This window comes from Rattus norvegicus, chromosome 13 (assembly GCF_036323735.1).
Source record: "Rattus norvegicus strain BN/NHsdMcwi chromosome 13, GRCr8, whole genome shotgun sequence".
NCBI classification, from domain to species: Eukaryota; Metazoa; Chordata; class Mammalia; order Rodentia; family Muridae; genus Rattus; species Rattus norvegicus.
This window is the reverse complement of record NC_086031.1, coordinates 103,295,644-103,317,390: the sequence shown is the minus strand read 5'-3', so window position 1 is coordinate 103,317,390 and position 21,747 is coordinate 103,295,644. Positions and strand designations below refer to the sequence as shown.

The 21,747-nt window shown below is 44.3% G+C and overlaps 1 protein-coding gene across 5 annotated transcripts in view; it reads left to right on the top strand.

Moving 5' to 3' along the window:
* Kcnk2 (potassium two pore domain channel subfamily K member 2) overlaps positions 1-20,004 on the top strand; it is a 197,300-nt gene extending 177,296 nt beyond the window's left edge. For 3 of the 5 annotated variants that reach the window (XM_006250433.5, XM_006250434.4, XM_063271988.1), the window contains one exon: positions 17,846-20,004. In XM_006250433.5, the coding sequence (XP_006250495.1) occupies positions 17,846-18,163 (318 nt within the window). In that variant the 3' untranslated portion in view covers positions 18,164-20,004. 5 annotated transcript variants of the gene reach the window in all.
* The last annotated feature ends 1,743 nt before the right edge of the window (positions 20,005-21,747 follow it).

Sequence of the window (21,747 nt, the reverse complement as noted above, 5' to 3'; positions counted from 1 at the left end):
GTAAAATACCCATTTCTGTGACTCTCATATATGCAGCCCCTTTTGAATTGTCCTCGGTGCCACTGCCTCATGGGTCCACACGCTGCTTCATCTCCAGCCTTTCCTGCTGGCTCCTTCTGTGATCGCCCTCCTTGACTAGCTCAGACTGAAACCCAGTACTGGGCATCCTCTTGGGTAGATGCTCCCCTTGTGCAGTGGAGCGAAAGGAACCTCTCTAAACCTAGGGCAATGACATTTACCTAATTCTCTTTCACTTACCTGTTAGAGCCACACCGTGTAGGGAGGCAAGAAGAGGAGGAAAGGAAGAACAGTATGTCTAGTGGATTGCTCCCATATCCTTGTGGTGAACATAAAACACTCTTTACAGAGCAGAGATAAACTGTTATTAAGTCTAGGCTTTCTTAATGTATCTTGAGATGGCATTATTTTCAATTTCATCCATGCTGAGTAGCTTTATTTCAGGATGATTGCCTATAAGTTTGAATCATCTCCCTCACTGGGTCTCTATGTTTGACTTGGCCTTTTCTACAAGCCCTTAAGAATGGTGACAATGAGGGGAGCCCTGCCTCTGACCCCCTCATCACCCCTCTTACCAGCTCACCATGATGCTGACACAGCTTCAGCATTGACTCACGGTTAGGCAAAGGACTAATCTTTATAAGTGCATCATGCAACTGTGTAGACCTTCATTAACAGTACACATTTGATTTCGGCTGTTGGATACGTCTATATCCAAATTTGTGCAATATGGGAAGAGGTTATATAAATGTGACAGGCTCCCTAAAACAGGCTGCTACAGAAACCCCAATTCTAGAGCATCAGGGAGAGTTTCAAAGGTAATCAAAATCAAAAACAAAAACTCATGCTCTCATTCTTAGTCTTTATGCATGATATTAGTATGTTGGCTGCTAAGATGTTCAAGAATTACCAACTAGAAAGGGTAGTTTAGGTTAAGGATACTTGATGAATCTTACATAAACTCTCCTGAAGCAGTGGGGGCAGGATTGCATACCATTCTGTCAGGATAATGTGACACTTAAGTAATCCTTTCAGGGTAAGGAGGGCTGTTTTAACCTGGTTGGTGAAGAGACAGTTTAAATTGCTCTTTTTAACAGTGCTGTTCAGCAATGAAATGGAATGTCAATACTTCAGAAACTGAATAAAGCTAATTGTTAGGCACTACTTCTCAGCAGTCTCTGAAAATGGGACGCAAAGTAGGCTTCCGATTATTTTTACACATTGAACCAGAGGGGTGTTTTCAACCCAGCTGGCTGCTTTTAATACTTAACTTTCCTCGACACGTTAAGGTCTGCGAACAGCTGAGTGCCGAGAAAAGTACATTGCTTTATGATCTCACCATCTAAAGGAACAGGAAGAGTGCTGGGAAGGCCTGGTGAACTCATTCCTGGTAACGAACATTTTCCTTCATGTTTGTCACCAAGTCCTAAGTGTTGGGCTTCAAAACTTTTCAAAGAAAAGAGGCTCTGTGTTATCCTATCTGTGCCAACAACAAGGACTAGAGCCACAGAAACAGGGCTAATGCCTATAAGTATCACCCAGTATTTAAAATAGGTGCTGGTAGCTGAATAGACTTCAGCATTACAGGGAGAAACTGTTCATCCATGGATGGTCCAGGAGAGGGACTGTCTGGCCTGACGTGCTGGTTGCTACTCAAAAATATCATTTGAGGAGCAAAAGCCAAACCAATTAGGATACAATAAAGATAAAGATTGTGTAGGGAAAAGATGCAGGGGTGGGGGACAGAAGAATGGAAGGAAGAAGAAGAAAGAGGAGGGAGGGAGGAGAGGAAGTGAGAAGGCAGGATGAAGAGAGAGGACAGAGGGAGGAAGAGAGGAGGGAAGGGCATGGCCTCAGACATGGGAAGGCTCATCTTTAGGAGAGAGACAGTTTAGAATATTGGCAATTTTGGATTTCCTTCTTTGTGGAACCCAAAAGATGGTAGAATCTAAAAGGTGATGGATGGCTGGGGATGTGTGTTACATGGCTGGTACACTGAAACAGAGAGCTCTGTTGGGGCAGCACAGAGGCTATGATGACAAAGTTGAGGGGACAAAGTCTTGGAATGTTTTGAGGTTGAATGGACATAAAGAAGGTGCCCACTGTTAAGATAATGTGAAGTTGGTTCAGAATTGTTCAATTGTTTGTTATATAGTGAGTATACAGTTTTTTGGGGAACTATTATAAATTTGATGATTCCCCCAAGTTAGTATAGAAGAACTAGATAGCAGGGCTAAAATGGAGTGATGTCTACTTTCTTGGCGACTGTTGCTAAATTGTGTTAAAAAAAAAAAAAACAGGTCTCATGAAACAGCATTATTTAATACTGTAGAGTTTATGCTATTGCCATCTGGGCCGAGGTCCAACGGTGCAATCCTGGTAGGCCCTGCTGGTCAGAAGACCATGACTATTGCTTTGTAGGGGAGGTATTAAATTTACCCTGGAAGTGGTTCTCTTACCAAAGATGAGGGGTGTGGCTATATCAGAGCAATTGTTTCCAGTGACCATGTCCCTGCCCAGCCATGGAGAAGCAGAAGGAAGAGAAAGTAAAAGGCAGGGTGGGGATATTTTCTTTTCCTAGATGCATGGCTAGACAGTTAGATGAGAAAGTGTAGAACCACCATGACCTCTCGGAAACAGACTCAACTTTCTACCTCTCATAGATGGATTCTCAGGCACAGATTCTATGCTCTCGGGGACTATGCAGCTGGCACTTTGTAGAGTTGTTTAGAAGAAAATAATCTCTTTATACAAGTACTTAAGAAGACCATGCTTTCAAAAGTTTAATTTGAAAATCATTTCTAAGGTTAGAAATTTCCCTGAAATCGTGTTGGGCTTCCTGCCTTCCAATGAAGACTGACTGGGGAGAGATGAGGCTTTGAGGAGTGGACTCATTTAGATAGCCACAAAAGTCTGGTCAAGGAATTTTTTTCACTGCATAGAGTGGAAGGGTAATAAATGTTAGTAAACTTAGCTGAGTTACAGTTCAGAAATCTGGACTCAAACAGATTCAGTTATTTTTTATTTACTTTATAACATTAAAACTTAAGGATTCCACCAAGTCAGGTTTTTTGTGCATTGACATCCAGGTTGGATAGATTCCCAGGGACGACTACATCTACTTCTGAAGCTTAGATTGTATAGAGCAAAGGAAAAGCATCCCAGGACCCTGCTTCCCAGGTTCGTTCGAAGCTGTCTCTGCAGTGTATTTCATCTGACAGATATTGTCACCAAGGAACGACCAAAAAGAACACAACACTACACCAAAATTTTTACACCTACTTCTATGATTTTGTTGAAGATATTTACTAGCCCTTTAAGTGGGAATCTTTGGTCTCTTCTATACCTATTATCCTTAAGTATGATCTCCTCGTACCTCTGAGTGCCTCCAAAAAGAAACTGGAGAGAGCACACACTAGCAGCTTGACAGCACAACCGAAAGCTCTAGAACAAAGAGAAGCAAATACACCCAAGAGGAGTAGATAGCAGGAAATAATCAAACTCAGGGTTAAAATCAACCAAGTAGAAACAAAAAGGACTATACATAGAATCAAAAAACTAGGAGCTGGTTCTTTGAGAAAATCAACGAGATAGATAAACTCTTAGCCAGACTAACCAGAGGGCACAGAGACACTATCCAAACTAACAAAATCAGAAATTAAAAGGCAGACATAACAACAGAAACTGAGGAAATCCAAAAAAATAATCAGATCCTACTACAAAAGCCTATACAAAGCAGAACTGGAAAATCTGGAGGAAATGGACAATTTTCTAGACAGGTACCAGGTATAAAAGTTAAATCCGGATCAGATAAACCATCTAAACAGTCCCATAAGTCCTAAAGAAATAGAAGCATTAAAAGTTTTCCAACCAAAAAAGAAAAAAAAGCCCAGGACAAGATGGGTTTAGTGCTGAATTCTGTCAGACCTTCATAGAAGACCTAAGAACAATCTCACCAAACTATTCCACAAAATAGAAACAGAAGGAACACTACCCAATTCCTTCTATGAAGCCACAATTATTCTTATCCTAAACCACACAAAGACCCAACAAAGAAAGAGAACCTCAGACCAATTTCCTTTATGAATATCAATGCCAAAATATTCAATGAGATTCTTGCAACCCAAATCCAAGAACACATCAAAACAATGATCCAACATGATCAAGTAGGCTTCGTCCAAGGGATGCAGGGATGGCCAATATACGGAAATCTATCAACGTAATCCACTATATAAACAAACTCAAAGAAAAAAACCCACATGATCCTCTCATTAGATGCTGAGAAAGCATTTGGCAACATTCAACACCGCTTCATGATAAAAGTCTTGGAAAGATCAGGAATTCAAGGCCCATACCCAAACATAGTAAAAGCCATATACAGCAAACCAGTAGCTAACAACAAACTAAATGGAGAGAAACTTGAAGCAATCCCACTAAAATCAGGGACTAGAGAAGGCTGCCCACTCTCTCCCTACCTATTCAATACAGTACTTGAAGTCCTAGCCAGAGCAATCAGACAACAAAAAGAGGTCAAGGGGATACAAATTGGAAAGGAAGTCAAAATATCACTATTTGTAGATGATATGATAGTATACTTAAGTGACCACAAAAATTCCACCAGAGAACTCCTATAGCTGATAAACAACTTCAGCAAAGTGGCCAGATATAAAATTAACTCAAACAACTCATTAGCCTCCCTCTACTCAAAGGATAAACAGGCTGAGAAAAAAATTAGGGAAATGACTCCCTCACAATAGTCAAAAATAATATAAAATATCTTGTTGTGACTCTAACCAAGCAAGTGAAAGATCTGTATGACGAGAACTTCAAGGATCTGAAGAAAGAAATTGAAGAAGATCTCAGAAGATAGAAAGACCTCCCATGCTCATGGATTGGCAGGATTAATATAGTAAAAATGACCATCTTGCCAAAAGTAATCTATAGATTCAATGCAATCCCCATCAAAATGCCAAGTCAATTCTTCACAGAGTTAGAAAAAGCAATTTGCAAATTCATTTGGAACAACAACAACAATAAAACCTGAATAGGAAAAACTATTCTCAACTATAAAAGAACTTCTGGGGAGTCACCATCTCTAACCTCCAGCTGTATTACAGAGCAATAATGATAAAAAAAAAAAAACTGCATGGTATTGATACAGAGACGGGCAGGTAGATCAATGGAACAGAATTAAAGATCCAGAAATGAATCCACACACCTACGGTCACTTGATCTTTGACAAAGGAGCTAAAAACCATCCAGTGGGGGAAAAAAAAAAGACAGCATTTTCAACAAATGGTGCTGGTTCAACTGGAGGTCAGCATGTAGAAGAATGCACATAGATCCATTCTTATCACCCTGTACAAAGCTTAAGTCCAAGTGGATCAAGGACCTCCACATCAAACCAGATACACTCAAACTAATAAAACAGAAAGTGGGGAAGAACATCAAACACATGGGCACAGAAGAAAATTTTGTGAACAGAACACCAATGACTTATGCTGTAAAATCAAGAATCAACAAATGGGAATCTCATAAAATTGCAAAGCTTCTGTAAGGCAAAGGACACTGTCAATAGGACAAAATGACAACTAACAGATTGGAAAAATGTCTTTATCAATACTACATCCAATAGAGGGCTAATATCTAATATATACAAAGAACTCAAGAAGTTAGACTCCAGAGAATCAAATAATCCTATTAAAAATGGGGTACAGAGCTAAATAAAGAATTCTCAACTGAGGAATATCGAATGGCCAAGAAGCACCTAAAGAAATGTTCAACATCCTTAGTCATCAGGGAAATGCTAATCAAAACAATCCTGAGCTTCCACCTCTCATCAGTCAGAATGGCTAAGATCAAAAACTCAGGTGACAGCAGATGCTAGCAAGGATGTGGAGAAAGAGGAACACTCCTCCATTGTTGGTGGGATTGCAAACTGGTACAACCACTCTGGAAATCAGTCTGGAGGTTCCCCAGAAAATTGGAAGTAGTACTACCTGAGGACCCAGCTATACCTCTCCTGGGCTTAATCCAAAAGATGCTCCAACATATAACAAGGACACATGCTCCACTATATTCACAGCAGCCTTATTTATAGTAGCCAGAAACCGGAAAGAACCCGGATGTCCTTCAACAGAGGAATGGATACAGAAAATGTGGTTAGAGAAAGGACTGAAGGAGCTGAAGGGGTTTCCAACCTCATAAGAACAACAATATCAACCAACTAGACCCCTTCCCCCAGAGCTCCCAGAGACTAAACCATCATCCCAAGAGACCTATGGCTCCTTCTACATATGTAGCAGAGGATGGGCTTGTTGGGCATCAGTGGGAGGAGAGGCTCTTGGTCCTGTCAAGGCTCCATGCCCCACTGTAGGGGAATGTCAGGGCGGGGAGGTGGAAAGGAGCAGGTGGGTGGGTGAGTGAGGGAGCACTCTCAAAGAAGCCGGGGGGAGGGAGGATGGGATAGCGGGTTTCTGGAGGGGAAACCAGGAAAGGGGATAACATTTAAAATGTAAATTAAAAACAGCCAATAAAAGAAAAAAAATTACCTCTTCCAAAGAGCAACATACCACTTACTGTATTAGTAGACACATAATGGTTAGAATCCAGTTACCATGTCGTGTACACATGGTACTTTTGCTTGTATACATTCATTATTGGCTATGGTAATAATTAGTTATGAAGCAGTTTTATTCAATGCTCAACCCATTGTGGTAGTAGAAAATAGTTCTTATAGGCAACGGCCTCTCCAAACACAGAGGAGGTTTCATCACTATTGTGTTCAACATTTAGTTTTGCTTTGTTTTGTTTTTCTCTTTGTCAGAATCTCTTGATCAGGATATGTTTCTGTAAATCACTGGCCTTTTGGCACGGGATATGGATTTTTTTGAACTGTTAAAATTGATTCTGATACTTAGGTTGCACTGAGGCAAATGAATAGGACCCCGGGTTTCTAGGTCGCCTTGTCTTTGGGCTGTGCTAATCTACACTGATTCAGAATGCAAATATGACCCTCAAGATGGATGGCCTGGTGTTCCCACAGGGGGTGTCTGTGTCATGCAGCAGTGGGCAGCTCCTCACTGGTTCAGAGGTACACATGTTTCTGTCCCACCCCATCAGGGCAGGGAATGAGTGCATTTCTCTGAGTTACTGCTTTCCGAAGCACAGTCATAGATGTTGCTTTATAAAGTGTTTGGGGAGACAGAAGGCTGCACAGTCGGGGTCTGCCTCACATGTGATGGGAGCCAGAGAGTGGTCAGTACTCCCGTGAACACTGACAACCTTCCTACAAGATTTCTACATTGGAAACATCCAAAAGAAACACAGAGTTGTCCTCTGCACGGTTGTTGGTCAATCAGACAGTTCAGGAAAGTTCCCCCCGAATGATAAAACTATTGCAAGGGCCTGTTTCTTAAGTTCATTGCTGCAGTTCGAATGGCCTTCCTAACATTGTTTGGGATAACACAAAGAGACAGGGGAGTCACAGGCTCTAGACCACTGCTGCAGAGGCAAGCAGCCCAGGGCTCTGTGGGTACGACACTTGGCTGTCCCGAGAGGCCTTCAAGTCTCAGCAAAGGCCTCTAGCTGCCAAGGAAGAGGTTTGGGGTACCCCATGAGGACAGTATGGTAGTCACTTTTATCATTGATGGGACAAAATGCCCAATAGGAGACAACTGAAGGAGGGATAGATTTTTCTTTGATCTCAGTTTGATGGGGAGAAGGCACAGTTGGGTGGCTGTAAGGTGGTTGGTCATGTTAAGCACAGAGAGGTGTGCGCTGGGGCCCATCTGACTTTGTCCTTTTCCTTGCATTTAGTCTGTCCCCAAAACCCCTTCCATGATAGAATGGTTCCATCCGCACTCAGAATGGCTCTTCCCTCTCTGGAATAGCCCTGGCAGGCCAATCGCTAGCCAGCGCGAGTGGTGAAGGCCAGAGTCTGGGGCTGCTTACCATGGTCATGCAAGGCAGTCAGAGCTATGAAAATGGAGAGAACTGGTAAGCTGAAGAGGGAGTGAGAAAGAGCATGGTGAGAGGCGTCTATGCAGGCCTGGCATTCCGGTCACTAGAAACTTAGAGACTAGGCTTGAGGAAACAGGCCTGGGTCTCAACTATGTAGACCAGGTTAGGCATGAATGCTTCTCACAAGCTGCCTCCCCCTCTCGAGAGGAACAAGATGTCTTATCAGATGAGGAAACCCTCCCTTTGACCTGATTATGGTTTGCCATACATTCACCTGATTTATCCAGCTGACACCGCCTGCATTCTCAACGCATATACTCTTCCCAGAGCTGGAAATACCCAACAGGACCCAGCAGTCAAAACCTGCCTCCTGTCACGAAGCCAGATAAGCAAATTAAACCAGCAATTGTAACAAGTCGTGCCGAGAGCATTGAGTTAAGGACAGAGTGTACAGAGTGGCCCAGGAACAAACAGATGATCAAAATATATTCTAGGGAAAATGGCTTTGTGAGGATGTTCAGTTCCCTGAGAGCAGAAACTATCCCAGAGGAATGGGGAAACATTATTGTCTGGACTGAGAGGTTGGCAAGCAAGTGCAGCCTGCCTAGGGAGCTGAAGGAAAGATACAGGGCGCTCCTGGAGACAGAGCTGGAGATAACGGCTGTTTATACTTGAGTCTGGAGGGATAGGCAGGCCCCAGATTGCAGGAGTTCCTTGGAAGGGCTGGAATAGTACAGGAGGGCATGGTTGCTGTGTGGGGCTGTGTTTGAGGAAGAGGGGATGCTAGGCGATTCTGGGAGATTTGGGTGAGACAGCCCAGTGAGGTGGATGGCTGGGAAGGAGCTGAGAGGGAAGGAAGGGTGGCTCTGCAGGAAGAGCAGGCATTTAGATGTGAGATTGCGTGGGAGGAAGAGGAGTGGGTGATGATAACGTTTGATCTGGGCAGCTCAGTGATCGTGTGGAGCTTCACACTCAAGAAGTTCAGCGGTGTCCTCAGGTAGACCTGCAACTTGCGTGCCTTCGGTCATCTGAGTGAGATGCCCTGGGAGCAGTCAGTTAGATACTGTGGGTTCAGGGGTGACCTGACCTAGAGCTGTGGATAAAAGAGTCACCAGGAAGTATGGAGGTATCATTGAGATTGTTGACAAATGGAAAGACATGGTCACCTGGGGGGCAGGGAGGATACACAGAGAGAGGGGGCAGGGAGGGGAGACAGAACCTCAAGGAACAAAGGCAAGTTATAAGGAGATAAACGGAAAGGAACACAGAGTAGATGGGAGCACCAATCTGAACTGTTAGCACACAGCCATGACAGTGCAGAATTGAAACTGCAGCAGACCAGGCAGTGATGACATTTGCAACTGTGGGATCAGGTAAGTTTAGGACAGGGGGATGGATGGTTTAGTGACAGAAGTAAGTCACCCCATGGTCTATGAGGAAGGGGTCATGTGCAATCCACTTACTGCCTTTGCTGTTGTCACTGAGCCACTGTGAGAGTGAGATAAAAGCTTGAAACACGTGGGATCCAGGAGAAGGCTCTTCAGGAAATTCCCACGCTGAGGAAATCCATGGTAACCATTCAGGACCACTGTGTGCCGACAGCTTGGTCACTACATGATGTACATTGCTATGTCAAAGGAAGAGGAAGTGAGATTGAAGTCAGCATTCCCAACCTGTGGGCTGACCCCTTTGAGGGATAGAATGACCCTCTCACTGATGTCACATATCAGATATTTATATTATGAATCATAACAGTAGCAGCATTATGGTCATAAAATAGTAACGAAAATAATTTTATGATTTGGGGTCACCACAGCATGAGGAGCTGTATTAAAGAGTCACAACACTCAGAAGGTTGGGAATCACTGATTTAAGCTTCTATAAGGTTTTCAAAAATAAAATCCAACTAAATAAAACCAATTTAATGCATAAGAATTCATTGTAATTTTCCAGAAGACTATAAGTATCAACATTTCAGACAACAAAAATTTACTTATATATTTGATGTTCTAGGGAACATCAAATTTTGATGTTTTGAAATTTTTAAAAGACTTTATTCATTTGATGAGTATGGGTCTAAAACCTGTGTCTTGTGAACCACATGAGTATAGCGTTCACAGAGGTCAGAGAGGCCCTCAGATCTCCTGGAACTGGAGTTACAGAGAGCTGGGAGCAACCATGTTGTTACAGAGAATGAAACCTGGCTCCACTGCGGGAGCAACAAGTACTCTTAGCTGCTGAGCCGTCTCCCAACTCCAGAATTTCTATTTAACACAGCACATTTACTTCTTGAATATATGATTGTTCAGTGTAAGCTGATTCTGTGCTTTAGGACACTGTGTCATTTGGTGGTTAACGAATACGTTGTGAGGGTTGTATAAAGTTACTGTTTTTTTTTTCTTAAGAAATAGGAACAGATTAATTTTTTTCTTAAGGAGTAGGGATACTTTTTCTTTTATGTTCATGCCTTGATTTAGTTTTTGAGGACCTGGGTTTTTTTTCTCCATCTTTTTGAGGCTTAACAGTTATGTTCCCTAAGTCTAGTATCATAAAGATGACACTGTGAAAACCGACACAATTAAGAGAGAACATGAGCTATGAATAGCCCAAGGGTATATCTTTATGAGTTGATACATTGTTTCCTTCTGGGGATTCAAGCCATACTAACACCACCAGCAGCTGTAGGGTGGCTTTCTGTCTAGTGTGGATTCTAGTTGCTCAGAAAGTTTTGTGTGTTAGAATTAATAGGTAACGAAGACATTCTTGGGCATCATATCAGCACTGGTCTCATTATATTCACCAACCATAGAGTTCTTTGTACTTTAAGAACACACTCATGGGCGTGCATATGTGCACACACTCGTCTCTCGTGTTTTCCCTTCTGATCTCTCTTGTTTTACACTAATGAATCTGATGCTCCAGAGAGGACGCTATCTGGCTGCCTATGGGCACGCAGAATATGATTACACATTGAGTCGTTTCCCCATTTCCCTGCCCATTTCTGACTGTTAAGACTTAAGCTATGATGCCTTGCAGCGGTCGTTTGTCTGCCATTGGGCATTCTCTACAAATTAGGCAAATCACATTCTGCAGAGTAGGAAGAGGCAACCTCCTTTGCCAGAGGTCAAATACAACTAAAGATGAGACAGGCAACCCAGGACTCGGACAAACCGAAGCCTTTTGGCGGTCGTCATTTTCCTAATGGCTTCAGGACTCTGGCTTTGCAGAGGGTTCTCTCGGTCATGAGCAGCCCGTGAGGCCTTGGTGACTTTGTGAAATTTGCTTCTTGAGAAAATTCAGGTGAAGTTCAAGGAAAGTGTCATGCTTTCTCCAGACCTTTAAGACCCCTTCACTTTCAAGTTGCAATAAAGACAGAGTTGAGATATTTAGCTGTCTGGGGTTGGGGGTGGGGTGCCCAGAATCAGGTCTTATTTCTGATGTAGAAAGGCAGAGTTTGTGTGTGTAAGGGTATGCAAAAAAGGAAAAAAACAATAGTAGTGGAGTTGCCACAAATTCTGTCTGCAAATAATTCTCAGTTAGAATTCAGGAAAGGAGCTATCTTCCTTAACACTGGTCTGGGTGGCATTATGCCATATCCCAGAAGTTTATATGGTGTGTATATATGCCTGCTGTTGCTGCAGTGTGTGTGTGTGTGTGTGTGTGTGTGTGTGTGTGTGTGTGCGTTGTTATTGCACTGTATAGGGGAGGTTCTATTGTCTCCAATTCACAAAGAACATTATCCCAAAGCAGAGGCTTGAGAAACACACATGTGGAGTGACAGGTGGCAGACTAAGGATTTGAACTTGGGGTTTGCTTCCCTAGTGAAATCAGACCAAAAAAGAACGAAAGAGAGAGGGGGGAAGGAAGGAAGGAAGGAAGGAAGGAAGGAAGGAAGGAAGGAAGGAAGGAAGGGGGAAAACTCATGTCTGCAAAAGTGAAAGGTAGTATGTATCTGCTCCCAGTTGCAGTGACAACCAGGAAATGTTAGCAACAATGTGGGTCAGGAGGGTTGACTAAGTGTCACTTCTAACAGCACTCAGACTAAAGAACATCTGCCCAGATACCCGGCAATACAAAGTCACAGCGCCATCCTGTCTGTTACTCCACGGCTTGCTGTGCCTTCTGAGATAAAACAGCAGAAAAACCAACTGAAAGAAAAGGAAGGAGGGAGGGTGAGAGACAGGGAGGGAGGAAGGATAGGGAATGTGAAGAGACTTCAGGGGAGGGGAGAAGAGGGAGGAGAGGGGAAGGGAGGACAGAGAAGGGGAGGAGAGAGGAGGGGAGGGAAAAGAGGGGAGGGGAGAGGAGGGGAGGGGAAGAGAGGGGAGAAGAGGGAGGGGAGCAGAAGGGAGGGGAGGGTAGTTTTACTTGAGGGGTCACAGTTCAAGCAGGGTATATATCACAGCGGGGCAGGCATGACAGCAGGGTTCCAGCCAGCTGGTCATACTGCATTGGCAAGCAGGAAGCAGAGAGTGGATAGGAAGGTGAAGCCAGGCCGTGAAGGCTTAAGCCCTGCCCCCGCTCAGTCTCTTAAGCTCCTATAGCCTTCAAAAACACTGCCACCATCTGAGGACCAAGTCTTCAAAACCAGGAGCACATGGGGGACATGGCACATCGAAGCCTTGGCACACTCACTCTTAGATCACTGACAGAAACTGGGAGGGGAAACAGGGACTCACATGGAAAGGGGTCCAGACTGTTTTGAAATGCAGACATTTGCAAAACAATTTGTTTACCAGGCACATTTTTATCCTTACAAAATATGGAAAAGGAAGAAAATAAGATTAGCAAATACAGGAAGAGAAAAACAGCAGCATGTGGGCTTCACGACTTTTATCAACTTTTATCACCGGTCTGTCAGATTGAGAGGGAGTGCTTTATATGATGTGCTCACTAACCCAAGAGACATTTACTGGATGTCTGCTGCATACTCGGTATCTGTGGGGAGGAGATACTAGTTAGAGACAACAGGAAATTAACCCGTGAAAAGAGTAACAGTTGACTTTTGAGAAGCAAAGTATAACTTTTATGGTAAAAGTTCATTTTGCAGGATGAGAGAGAGGGAGGCAGGGAGGGAGGAGGGAGGGGTGAGAGAGAGAGAGAGAGAGAGAGAGAGAGAGAATGTTGACAAAGGGGAAGTGAGTCTTCAAGAAGGGTAGCAACCTTTTGGGATAGGGCTAGCAATAAGTTACTTGTCATATCTGATTTTCTTTCGTCACTCACTTAGACAGGGAATGTAGTATCGTTTGCTTAGTTTATTAAATTAAACTTCCTGCTATGGAAAACTCATAAAGGAGGAGAGAGAGTGTCCTTCGGTGTTCTTTCTCTTGGATAATCATGAATTATGAAATAGAGCAGGCAAATTCCTCCATAAAATCATCAGCAGTAGGACAATCAGGTAGAATCAGTAATAACACTCATTTTATAATAAAATTCAAATTTTACACCAGGCCCTGCCAAGGGGCAAGCTTACAATTAACCTAGCACTTGGAAAGCTTAAGGACTCTGAGTTCCGGGTCAGAGAGACCTTGATGCGAACATTTCTTCTTCTTCTTCTTCTTCTTCTTCTTCTTCTTCTTCTTCTTCTTCTTCTTCTTCTTCTTCTTCTTCTTCTTCTTCTTCTTCTTCTTCTTCTTCTTCTTCTTCTTCTTCCTTCTTCTTCTTCTTCCTTCTTCCTTCTTCCTTCTTCTTCCTTCTTCTTCTTCTTCTTCTTCTTCTTCTTCTTCTTCTTCTTCTTCTTCTTCTTCTTCTTCTTCTTCTTCTTCTTCTTCTTCTTCTTCTGCCTCTTCTTCTTCTGCCTCTTCTTCTTCTTCTTCTTCTTCTTCTTCTTCTTCTTCTTCTTCTTCTTCTTCTTCTTCTTCCTTCTTCTTCCTTCTTCTTCCTTCTTCTTCCTTCTTCTTCTTCTTCTTCTTCTTCTTCTTCTTCTTCTTCTTCTTCTTCCTCCTCCTCCTCCTCCTCCTCCTCCTCCTCCTCCTCCTCCTCCTCCTCCTCCTCCTCCTCCTCCTCTTCTTCTTCTTCTTCTTCTTCTTCTTCTTCTTCTTCTTCTTCTTCTTCTTCTTCTTCTTCTTCTTCTTCTCAAGATCTTACTAAAGGCAATATTTAATCTTTAAGCTGTAATTTGCCTTTCAATTTAAGTTGGAGTTGCAGAGAAAGCGGATTTTTTTTATTGGATATTTTATGGGTTTACATTTCAAATGTTATCCCCTCCCCCTACACCTTCTCTTCCCCCTCTTCCTGCTTCTAGGAAGATGCTCCCACTCCCTCCCACCCACTCCCACCTCAATGCCCTGGCACTCCCCTACACTGGGGAAATGAGCCTTCAAAGAACCAAGAGCTTCTCCTCCCATTGATGCCACACAAGGCATCCTCTGCTACATTTGCAGTTGGAGCCATGGGTACTCTTTGGTTGGTGGTTTAGTCCCTGGGAGCTTTGGTGGGGTCTGGTTGGTTGATATTGTCATTCTTCCTATGGGGTTGCAAACCCCTTCAGCTCCTTCAGTCTGTTCTCTAACTCCTCCATTGGGTTCCCTGTGGTCAGTCTGGTGGTTAGGGGCAAGCATCCTCATCTGTATTTGTCAGGCTCTGGCAGAGCCTCTCAGAAGACAGCTATCTCAGGCTCCTATCAGCAAGCACTTCTTGGCATCAGCAATGGTGACTGGGTTTGATGGCTGCATATGAAATGGATCCCTAGGCGGGGCAGTCTCTGCATGACCTTTTCTTCAGTTACTGCTCCACTCTTTATTCCTGTATTTCCTCCCATGAGTATTTTGCTCTCCCTTCTAAGAAGGACTGAAGCATCCACATTTTGGTCTTCCTTCTTCTTGAGCTTCACATGGTCTGTGAATTGTTTGAAAGCAGATCTTTTAACTTTTCCTGTTAAATGTGCTATTTCAAACCTGCAGGACGGTGTTTGTGTATCACACCAGGCCCTTCACTCTGTCAGACAGGAGGCACTCAAGACATGAAGGCAGTATGAGCTGGGCACACAGTTAACCTGGGCAGGAAGATACCTGGTTAAGGAATAGAAACCCAGTATGAACAGTGGGTGGTGATTTATCACTGTGTGTGAGATTCACAGGGAACCAAATCTAAGACTGAATGTGTCACCAACATACACTCCCTCTGCTCTGCTAGCCCAAGGGTATTCCTGTACTCACTTGCTTTTATTGCTGTGATAAATATCAAGACCAAAAGCAATTTGGAGAGGGAAGGATTTCTTTGCCTTATACCTTTTAGTGCACCATGAAGGAGCCTGGAGACAGGAAGTGAAGCAGAGACCATGGAGGAATGATACTGCTTACTGGATTTCTTACTCAGCCTTCTTTCTTACAGCAGCCAGGACCACCTGCCTGGGAATAGCACCACCCACAGTGGGCTAAACCCTTGCACATCGATTATTAGTCAAGAGAATGCCCCATAGATTTGCCTATAGGCCAATCTGATGATGGCCATTCCTCAAAGGAGGTTCCCTCTTCTCAGATGACTATAGCTTCTATCAAGCTGATGAAAACCCAACAGCTCCCTCTCCCCAGATCAAGGTTAAATGTAGTCACTCGTCCATGTGTGGCAGTCCTCACCTGCAGGCTCAACTGCTGTCCTTTGAGCGCCTCTTTGCTTGCTGCCCCAGAGGTAACCATAGGTTTGATCTCAACTGCATGGGCCACAGAGTTTGGCTCCCCACCTCACCCCCACCAGAGGGAGACCAAGATAGCAAATGATTGCTTATTTTCTAAAACATGTTTTATTTCACATTCATTTGTGTATATATTATGTTTTAATCAAATCCACTCTGTTTCTTCCGTATTCACCCCATGACTTTCACTTCCAATATCACGTGTTCTTTTGTTTAAACACAAAGTATACACTTAGTGTTGCTTGTATGCACACGGATGTAGGGCATCTACACGAGTAGCTTCTTGGGGGGTGGGAGGATACCCTGATGGACACTGACTCTCCCCTTATTCACCAACAGTCATCAATCTCTAATCATTTGCTGCTCAGGTAGGGATAGGGATGGGACTTTATGAGTCCCTCTCTGATCCTTGCTAGACTTCAGGCTGGCTTGACCATGCGCAGGTCTTGTGCAGAGTCACAGCTGCTCTGACTTCCATGTGCCCTGTATATATTGTTGTGCTATGGGTACCCTCTACCCCAACTCTTACTGTCTTTCTACCCCTCTCCTGCCTTGGAGGAGGAGATTAAAGAAATCTTAAAGTTGTGTGTGAAAGTGACCCACCTGTCATTTACCACATTCAGAGGGTATTTAATGTCCCTATGATGTTTGTGCCCACATATATATTAATATCTATGACCTGGCACCACATGTACACACACACACACACACACACACACACACACACACACACACACACACACACACACACACACATACACACACACACATCAGATTATAGTAAATATCTTTATCCATCCTTATTCAGAAATGCATGGGAATGTAGAAACTATCAATTAATTTTCTGATGTCAGCATTGAAAACAGAAGTCAACATCTAAAGATGAAACAGAACAGAACTTCTGTTAATTTGCTTGCCAGGCAAGAGAAGACAAGGTAGCTTAACACCCTGGACCCCCCCCCCCCATCATCCAGGAAGCTGAGGAAAATGGAGAAAAGATTCCTGCTAGGACCTCCCCCTGAAAAACAATCGTTCCTGATGACAAAGCCTGCTTTGTTTACAAGGGGACCATGGAGTCCCTCAAAGATTGGTCTTTCTTCTATTTTTAGGATACAAAAATGTACCTGTGAGTGGCTTAGGTCACGGAGTGGGGTCTTTGGTCTGTATTGCTCAGACCATTTCTATAGGTCCTTGTGGTTGGTAAAGTTTGTCGCCTCAGCTAGGCTGTTAGGTTGGCACTAACTGTGTAATTGTTGGTAGATCAGGAAGGGTAAAAGGCTTCTGCCCTTCCATAGATACTCATTGAATTAACTGCCTTGAACTTCACGGTTCCTCAAGCCAACCTCAGAACAAACTTGCAAGTTTGTTTCTCTTTGCTCTCCCACTACAGAAATAATGTATCTTCCTGTTCATTTAGGCACTGAGAATTCCTAAGTGGCAACTCCAGGTTGGACACAAAGGTTGCCCAGTGTTTTTGAGTTCTAAACACTGGGTTGCATCTCAAGCTAATAGCAGTACACCTAGGTTAACACTTCATTCTCTTCCTCAGTCCTGCTGTCTCTAAAATGACCCGTTCTATGTTCTACATCACAGTCCTTGAAACTACAGGCAGATGAAAGCAATAGATGACACCCCGAAGATTTAGGGACAGATTAAGAGATTTCCTTTTTTATAGCATTTGAAATGTCTTTATGTATGTGTGCAGGTGTGTGTACACATATGTGGTGGCCAGAGGTTAACCTCAGATGTTTCTCAGGTGGCTTCTACTTTAATTAGTTAATTGGTTAATTAATGAGATAGGGTCTCTCCCTGGCCCAGAGCTCTCAAGCTAGGTTAGACTGGCCAGCTAGTAAATCTAATCAAAACATCTGCCTCAGCCTCCACAGTTCTTGGATTATTAATCATGTATTCCCCATTGCACCTGACTTCACATATGCTATTTCTGTGACATGACTATTGCGCACACATGCACACACACACACACACACACACACACACACACACACACACGTGTGGCTAAGGAAGGCCTTATAAATATAATTTTATCTCTCGAGTTTATGTTCATAATATTTTTGAGCCAATTATATAGGGAGTAGCCTCTATATGGCTGCTAATCACGGTCACTGTGAGAGCATAGACAACTTCTCAATAAATCCCCCAAATAATGCAAGAATCACACGCGATGTGGCTCCCATGTTGATGGCTTCTCTCTTCTTGGCCTCCATGCTCCAGGTGGGAGAGTTCAGAGCGCATGCCGCTGAGTGGACAGCCAATGTCACAGCCGAGTTCAAGGAAACAAGGAGGCGGCTGAGTGTGGAGATCTATGACAAGTTCCAGCGTGCCACGTCCGTGAAGCGGAAGCTCTCTGCAGAGCTGGCGGGTAACCATAACCAGGAACTGACTCCATGTAGGAGGACCCTGTCGGTGAACCACCTGACCAGCGAGAGGGAAGTCCTGCCTCCCTTGCTGAAGGCTGAGAGCATCTATCTGAACGGTCTGACACCACACTGTGCTGCTGAAGACATCGCTGTCATTGAGAACATGAAGTAGCTCTCTCTTGGAAGTCTGAGGTGGAGCCATAGGGAAGGGCTTCTCTAGGCTCCTGGTAACTGTTGCTGGTAGCATCTAAACGTTGTGCATGATGAGCTCAAAGGAAAAGCAGATAGATTCACCCATCTGGTCACCTTACATCCAGGGAGTGTGGAGTCCTGAGGCGGCACTCATGAGGAGGCTCCTGAGCTGTCCCACTGAGTGGCGAGTGACGGACGGGCAATGTCTGATACCTTTTTTGTGCCCAGACTGTTTCCCTTCCCCTCTCTCCTAATGTGCCATAAGGCCTCTGAATGAATCAGAATGCTTTGCTAGTCGTGGAGTTTGGAGGGATCAGCCCTTGGTCCTTCAGGGTTCGCCTAACTGAGCCTGGATACCTGACCACTTAGGAATGACAACATTTCTTTTTGTAAATGGCAAGAAATTCTTACGCAGCCTTTTACCTAAGAAATTTTCTGCCAGTGCCTTATCTTATGAAGAAACAAGACCCTGTCTGGTGGGCTTGTGGTTCCCCCTCCCCACCCTCACCCTGGGCTCACCTCTGCTGACTCTCACTGCCCCCCTCCCCTTTGCTTACCATGCTGGAAGCGAGGCATAGCTTGACAGAAGAAACAGATGCCAACCATGGGCACAGAAGCAACACGGGAGCTCTGGTGTCCTGGGCACTGCAGAGAAGGGAGGTCAGAGAAGGCCCCTCTGAGTATTTATTTGACTGGCGTACCAGTGGTACAGCTCTATATATGTACAGAGTAATAATTCCCAGCCAGGTAACCTTGGCTGCTTCCACACAGCACCCCCTTCCTTTTTTCTGGCAGTATTTGAAGTTTATCATTTATTAATAGCTAGTCATTTTTAAAGGCAGAAGAGGTAAGCACATACATCTGCAGTCTAAGCGGTGTAATGAGGAAAACTGTTCAGACTGGTATTCCAAGGTGACCTCAGACAGTCGGTATGGATTCATTCTGATGGGAAGAAAGCACAGAGACCACATGTGTGTGCGTTGACTCACACGCTGCTCACCGTCGGCTTGGACTAGCCCACGAGGTATAGCAGGCTTGCACACTTTTCCTAAGTGGTTCTTGCCAAACTGGAGGGTGAGGCGATGCCCTTCAGAAGGGGGCACAGCCCCAGCCGGCCCAGGGTCCCTCTGTGGTCATGACTGGGTGTGAGCACAGAGGCTGGACTTGGGATCACTGTGAGTTTTGCACACGGAAAGATACAGGCTGCTGGCCTACATCATCTCTAACACTAGAGAAAACGCTGAGTAGCACAATCTAAACCCCCTGAGTTACTTTTTAAGAGAAGGCTGATAACTCGTTATAATTTAAGTTTATATCCTGTAATTCTTTTTGGATGTTTCAAGATTCAGAAAAAAAAATCAGTACCTGCATCTAGTAAACCACCACCATTCCCTCCGTGTCTGTACTCACACCTGCTGAACACTGTCTGTGTAATTTTTAAAGCCCAGAAGGAAAAGGAGTCCTCTACCTGCAATCGCAAAACCGATTTCTTTTCCTTCTGGGGGAGGAGGGATGGGCTTACGTGAGCACGTGGCATTCAGATGAAAGTCTTAAGAAGTAAACCCAGGATGTTTAAAAACACGAAAAGATTCATATTTTCCGAAATTTGAATTTAAGCTGTAAATGTAAATATATCCAGTTCGCTTGCAGAGAGTACTTTTATAAACCTATGAAGATTCTAACCAAAATTTTAGAGTGTGGGGCTCTCTTACAGAGAAAGCTATACCCATCTCCTGAATAGCCCTTCTTGAAGGCTGATGTGGTGGGATGTACCACGCATAAACTGTGAACTGGATGGACAAATAAAGTTTGTAATTAAAATCGGCTCTTTCCACGTCTCCTGTTTGCCGTGAGAACTTCCGTCCCATTCAAGCCTTGTGGGACTGGGGAAGGGGGTGGGCAGGTCAGCTTTCTTGCTGAATTGTCGTCCTTTCTTTATCCATAATAGCCAGGAGCTTCTGTGGGGCTGCCCTTGTCGCTGATTGAACCTAGGGCCTTGCACATGTGCACATGGTAGGCAAAGGGCTCCACTGCTAACACCTGCTTGGTTTCTAAGACACAGTAGCAAAGGCTAGCCCCTAACATGTGAGTGTGGGAACTAGAGGCATGTGCTGCCTCCTCTGTTCTTCTGGAAGTATTTATGACGCTTGATACTGCTACTTTTAAATGCAGTGCGTACACAGCAGTCTTCAGAGGCAGTGGGGTCCAGAGCTAACAGGCTGCGGTTCGTGGAAGAGGATGTTGGAAGAGCGTCTAGTTCTACATGATTTCTTCTCCATCTTATGGCGCGTGTAAACCACTGTATGGTTGTCGGGACTTGCCTTGACCCTGACGTCATCTGGATAATGAACATGGAGGAGCATTTGTAGATAAGGATAGCCCAATATCTGAGTAGTCGTAAAGCATCACAGGACTGAAGTCAGCTGACCGTCTAGACTTTCTGCCCCAGATATTGACTACTCACCGTTCTCCCTTTCCCTTTGTTTCCCTTTAAGCAGTACTGGGGATTAAGCCTAGGTTCTTACATGCTAGGTAACTGCTCTATCCCGGAGCTGTAACTGGAGCCCTTTCCTGTTGTCTTACGGGGACCCACTAGGTTGCCTAGGCAAGATACAAATGTGCAATACGGTGCACTGATGTATGGATTGATTCTGTGTACATATCTAAAATCTGATCCCTACCTACACCTGTGGTTTGCATATAAGTGCCCCCTACAGGTGTATGTTTGTGAACACCCAGTCCCCCTCTGTTGATGCAGCCTGGGAAGGTTGTGGAACCTTTAGGTCACCGGTTCCTCAGGGTGGGCTTTGGGGTTTTACAGTCTGGCCCCATGTCTTGCTTGCTCTGTTTCTTAAGTGGGGATGACAGTGACCAGTTGGCTTTCTGTACCTGCCACCCTACCTTCCCTGTGTGTTACCGGGTCTTTCAGCTGCGATAGCTCCACCACTCAGACACAGTAAGCCAAACAAACCCTTCGTCCTCCAAGTTGCCTTGGGTCAGGGTGTGTCACAGCAAAGTAGAAGCAAGCATGTGCCATTGCCTCTGGATTGGGCAGCTTTTTGTCACAGTGTGCACAGCCTGGCGACTGAGATCACTTCTTTTCCCCACCTTCGTTTCCTTATTCCTCTGTGACGAATACCACTAAGGATCTCGATATAGCCTTGAATTTTCTAGTGAGGCATTTTTCTGCTGGATCGGTAATAAGAGTGCAAACTCTTTCTCGGAGGACATTTGGAAGAGGAATTTAGTTCTGAAATAAAGGTCAGAAGTTCCCAGGACTTTAGTTTCACACCTGGGTGTCAGGTGATGTTCTAAAGCCTTGGCACCTGGGGTAAAGGGAGAGGGGCCACAGGCAAGGCTTTCTGTGTCTTTCTCAGATTCCAAGAAATAAACGGCCTGGTAAAGAGATCACATCCCATGGATTTCTAGGTCGAAGATAAACCAGAACTGTCTCGATTCTCTAGGCTGGATGTTTAAAGGGACATCAGATGACAGAGCCTAGCTCACACTGGAGGCTGGAGATGGCTGTGCAGTGTTCAGTGTTCAGTTTCACTCTCCACGTTT